The sequence below is a fragment of the Montipora foliosa genome, chromosome 5, assembly GCF_036669935.1.
Source record: "Montipora foliosa isolate CH-2021 chromosome 5, ASM3666993v2, whole genome shotgun sequence".
NCBI classification, from domain to species: Eukaryota; Metazoa; Cnidaria; class Anthozoa; order Scleractinia; family Acroporidae; genus Montipora; species Montipora foliosa.
The window spans coordinates 17,648,436-17,653,435 of record NC_090873.1 but is presented as its reverse complement, the minus strand read 5'-3'; the positions used below and the strand labels follow the sequence as shown (position 1 = coordinate 17,653,435).

The following is a 5,000-nucleotide window of genomic DNA, read 5'->3' as shown; positions in this document are numbered from 1 at the left end:
TTTTAATTTACAGTTGGGATTTTTAACATTTTGCCATAAATTTATAAGGTACAGTACTGTGCAAAAGTAATGCAAGTGAAATGCGCAAATTTCATTCTTTGTCTTTGCGAATTTTCATCAAAAAATCGCGTGAAAATTCGAGGGAAAATTTGATGTGTTTCGGGCGATAATTCGCTTTAACAATAGGGGAAATTTTGTTGGGCTTTCAACACCCGAAAATTCGCGATCAATAACGTTCTTTCGCCATTAAGTACGCGAAATTTCGCTGAGCACAGAGCCGAAGTTCGACAGCGTATTGAGCAAACTTAATCACGTAATTCATGCAATCGATCGTCACGTAATTTAACATGAAATATATTTTGATAACTGTTGTAAGAACTGCTTGCCGAAGCTTGCTGTATTTAGTTGCATGTATCGATCACTGATTAGAAGGGAATTATAACACACTACAAACACAAGGTTTCTTTCATTGCATGTAAAATTCGCTAATTTTACACGCTTGAATTCAGCTTTAGAGCAACTTACATGCTACTCACAATCGAGCTCTGAGTTCATTTTGGGAACAAAGACAGAACACTCAAGCAAAACACTTTGCCTGCAAATACTTGAAATTTTGTTTTGAACAGAGCCGGAATTCGACATAATGTTGAGCAAAGTTCATCACATACATGTAATGGTTTCAATCGAGCCGTCATGTGAATACCAAATATTTTCTGATAACTAATTGTGACTGTGTGACAGAGCTTGCTGCATTTACTTATCATTGATTTGAAGGATAAAAATCACAGCTAACACAACGTTTCTTAAATCTTAGGGATCTAAATTAATTTTTTGAGAATGTAAGCAACTTACCCTACCTGATTATTCCATATGCCACGAGGGTGAACTTAGTTTGTTTCAGGAACAAAGCCAAAACACTCCAGCTTGGTGCAGTTACATGTAAATCCCTTACGCAAGTAGTCACTGATAAATCCTTTAACACTGATTGTCGAATTTGTTAACAAAAGCTCTTGTGAAATGTTCTTTTTTTGAAGCATTCTGTGATCTTGAAGCATCGATCAGAACAGGAAGATCCTCGACACTTCACGAAGCTAAATCCTCATCTAATATTCCAATCGCTGATCCAGTTCATGAAGCAAAACTCGGTAGCTGTAATGCTGCCTCTACAGAAAGAATGTTCACGTAGTCACTCGAACTTTCCTAATGAAGTCCCAAGGCATAAAGAGAGCGACTGTTTACTTACAAATTCGCAACGAATTTTCGGGAAGAACGAACCATTGCTCGAAAATTCGCTGCGCATTTTCGGGGAGAGTGATTGAAACAATAGGCGTCTCGAAATTGCGGCAAAAAATCAGTGAAATATCGTTGCAAACGAAATTTCCTTGAAAAGCTGCGAAAAGTCAGGAATTTCGTTCGAAATCACTTGCATCACTTTTGCACAAGGCCGACAAGTCGCACCGTGTAAACCGGCCTTAACCCATTCCCTTCTGAAATTGAGACATACACATATCCATAGATTTTACCGTGTCTAATGCCATGTTCAAGGTTAAATATTCTTTTGATTCTAAGTAAAAGAACAAGGCAACAACTGGGCTATTTTTCGGGGAAACAAAAGAATACTAAAATAGTGGCCATTTTGGAATACCGGTAAGGTGTATTGGAGGCTCCCTTGGTGTGAATGGGGTAAAGTCAAAAGCTCAATCAGGAGACTTTATTGGTTTTTGCCATTTGTCTAATATACCTGTGGGAAAAAAACAGATGACAATTTGAATTATAGGTTTCTTCAAACTAGATACAACAGCATCAGAATGGGCTCGTATACCAAGGCTGCTGCCTAAGAAAATTTTACCGGAGCCCTTTGGGCTTCCAACATTAAAAGTTAGTAGCCCGGGTCATTTTTTCAAGTGCCAAGAATTAATTGATTAAAAGTGAGGATGAATCACCTTGTGATAAGTTGAGCGCTCGTTCGGGCTACTCATTCAGAAATTTGGTCGCCCGCGCTGGCAAGTAAGACGCCCCAGGTGACTGGCCGACCGTTAGGCAGCATCCTTGTATACAGTGTACATGTAGTAATAATTGGCTATCCAATTGGTTACCCTGCTAATGGTAAAGTTAATGCAATAAAGATATGTCTCCTGGGTTCAAACTATTTACATTAATTTTACAAAAATAACTATGGTAAGAAAAACAACTACTGCATAAGTTGGGTGAAATTAGATGATTTCATAGTATTGAAGTCATTCCCTGTTGTTTTAATGTGCTCTAACAGCTTTTGTTCATGCTTTGAGGGCATCATGTAATGGATCTTTTGCACATCTTTATGATCCTTTTTGTTAATCTCACGCAAGCAATTATTGATATTTGGACACAAAATTCATGAAAATTCAAATTGTTCCTGATAACATGACCAGTCTTCCTTAGGCTGCACATACTTTTGGTAATAGTCTTTTCTTACTCTTGTTATGCAGTTATAAGGTTACTACTATATTTTCTTAACCCATTATTTTTCCCCTGGGAGTGAGACTTACTCTTTCATCAATGGGGGCTGTTCATGCAGGAGTCAATGAGTTAATTATCCTGAGAAGAAATTGTGCATGAAGGATCCAGTGAATATATAGATTCCATGCCCATTTTTCAGTTTTACAGATGAACACAAAATGTGGTGAGAATTAAAGTGCACCAAACCTCAAATAAGTTAACTATTAAACATATATTTCCCTTTTCTTCTATAATTTATTTTACTTTTAAGAGGCCTAATAAAGTATGAAAGGGTAAGGCATTCATTTGTCCCATGGCCAAGCTAGTGAGAACTTGGGTCTATTCCTTCAACGACGTCAATAAGTAACTTACCTTGCCAAAGTTCTTTTAAAACTATTATTCCAATTAGTTCATGATGTTACCAAGGGAATAGGTCCTTTCCTTTCAAGTGCCTTGGCTATGGGACAAATGATTGCCAGCATGACTTTCTCTTACATACCTTATCAGGCACATTTAAAAGTAAAATCTAGAGAAGCAAAGGTAAATATACATGTATGTTTGATTTTTAACTGTTGCTGAAGTAAATATTTTAAGCCTAGGTGCACTTTAAAAAAGTGGGCACATGAGGTGATACATGTAACTGCTTTCATTTTTAATTTTTCTGCAGGAGGTACAAGCTGAGTTTCATCTCATAGCCAGTGAACTTGATCAGTTGATCAAAGAAACTCATAGTCTTTGTGCAAACTTTGAAAAGCTTCCTGTGTACAATAGAGATACAGAGATCCAAGGGAAGCTCTCAAAACTATCAACAAAACTTAATGAGTATGCAAAACAAGCAAGAACTAGAGAGACGCTGTCCAGTGCTTTGGTGTCTGAAGAGGAGCAGATAAGAGAAAAATTGGCAGCAATGGAAGAAGAACAGGTTTACTGTTTGCATGAAGTGTGATCTAATGCTTGATTGTTGTGATTGCTGTTTCCCTCAAAAATTATGTAACAGCAGTACCTACGTTATAGTAGTGTTCTAAATCTGACTAGCATAAATACTTACGTAAAATCAGCACTCTTAAATAAAACCTTTTGATGAAAACTAATTTAAGAACATGTTTGTTGTCCTTTGTGGAAACAAAGGAAAGATGCTACTTGATCAGGCAAGTGTTCCTTGGCTGTTGAGGACTTGCAAGACTGGTCATTAACTGCATATATAAATTACACGTCAATTGACTGGAAAAGGAACCTCATTGCTTCCTTCTTTATTTGTATTCCATCAATATCTGCTAGATGTCTCCATACACTTATCTCTCTGTAGTGAAGGATCGGTGGAAAAAATGGGAATCTACAGTACTCACTAACTATAAGCAGTCTTTTGAAGATAGAAGGTTACACACCTGCACAGACCAACAACCACAAGTTAACTTAGATCCTCGTTTATTAAATTAAAAATCTGTTCCAAATTATACACAAGTTAAATGGTATTTGTTTAATTTTTACTACTCATAGGCTTCTCATGAGAGTGTTGTACAGGAGCTGAAGAAAAAGCTGGATGAAACCAGGGAAGAAATTGGACAAATCCAAAGTGAAGTAAATATTTTTGCTGATACTGTGTTAGTTGAAAAAGGAAAAGAAGCCAGAGAGGAAGATAGTCAACCAATGTTTGTTCATTTTGGACAAACTGCAGGTTCTTCACCTTCACTACAGGTAAGTTATAATAATATTGGAATTCTGAATTGCATTAAAACATGCAAAGTGATAAGTGAAGGATGTGTTATGTAATTTTGCTCAAAAATGGCTAATCAGATGTATACGGTTATGTGTTATACTGTAATGAATATCATTAACAAAACTGTGTCGCTGCATCCGTTTGAAGAAGAAAGTGAAAGTAACAAAAGTGAAGTGCTGGAAATGAGTGGTTGTCCGGTTAATGTGCCAGATGACCAGAAAGTTTACTGGGTGACTAAAATGCATACAACTTTCATTGTAAAGTGCCTGGCTTTGTAAAGTGACATTGTAAAGTGTCCGTCGGCTTCCATTGATACCAGCCTCGTAGCTGAAGGAACTACCGACATTAAATAAAGTGACTTTAACTTTTTACCTTTTACCTGGCTCTTAGCAGTAGCCTTCATGTTTATTTTAAGTTAGTGAGGCTTAATCATCATATTTTTGAAGTCGAAGGGAACTTGGATTCCCTTTTATTTTCTTCAGTGTTAGTACAGTATTTTACTAGTAACCACATGTCTTTTCAGAGTGGCTTAGTAAGAAATCTATAATATGGTGTACTATTGGAGCTAACAACTTGAATCTCTTAAAAAACAAAACACAGCTCAGTTGACAGGTTATTTATTTTTTTTGGAATGTTTGTGGAAGAAACAATCACACAACACAACTCGTTTCTTTTTTTGACTTTGAAAGTTTCCAGGTTTTTGACTGGTGCTTGTAATTTTTTTGGTCAGTCCGGGAGCATTGTGTGCTATCTTGGACTGGTAAAATCTGTGTGTGTGCTTTCTAAGTAACGGTACTTTAAAGGT

General features: G+C 36.7%; 1 protein-coding gene across 1 annotated transcript in view; it reads left to right on the top strand.

Moving 5' to 3' along the window:
• LOC138003712 (TNFAIP3-interacting protein 1-like) overlaps positions 1–5,000 on the top strand; it is a 38,368-nt gene that overhangs the window by 10,374 nt on the left and 22,994 nt on the right. The window contains exons 4-5 of the mRNA XM_068849917.1: positions 3,146–3,400; positions 3,976–4,173. Coding sequence (XP_068706018.1) covers positions 3,146–3,400; positions 3,976–4,173 — 453 coding nt within the window. The remainder of the gene's footprint in view (positions 1–3,145; positions 3,401–3,975; positions 4,174–5,000) is intronic.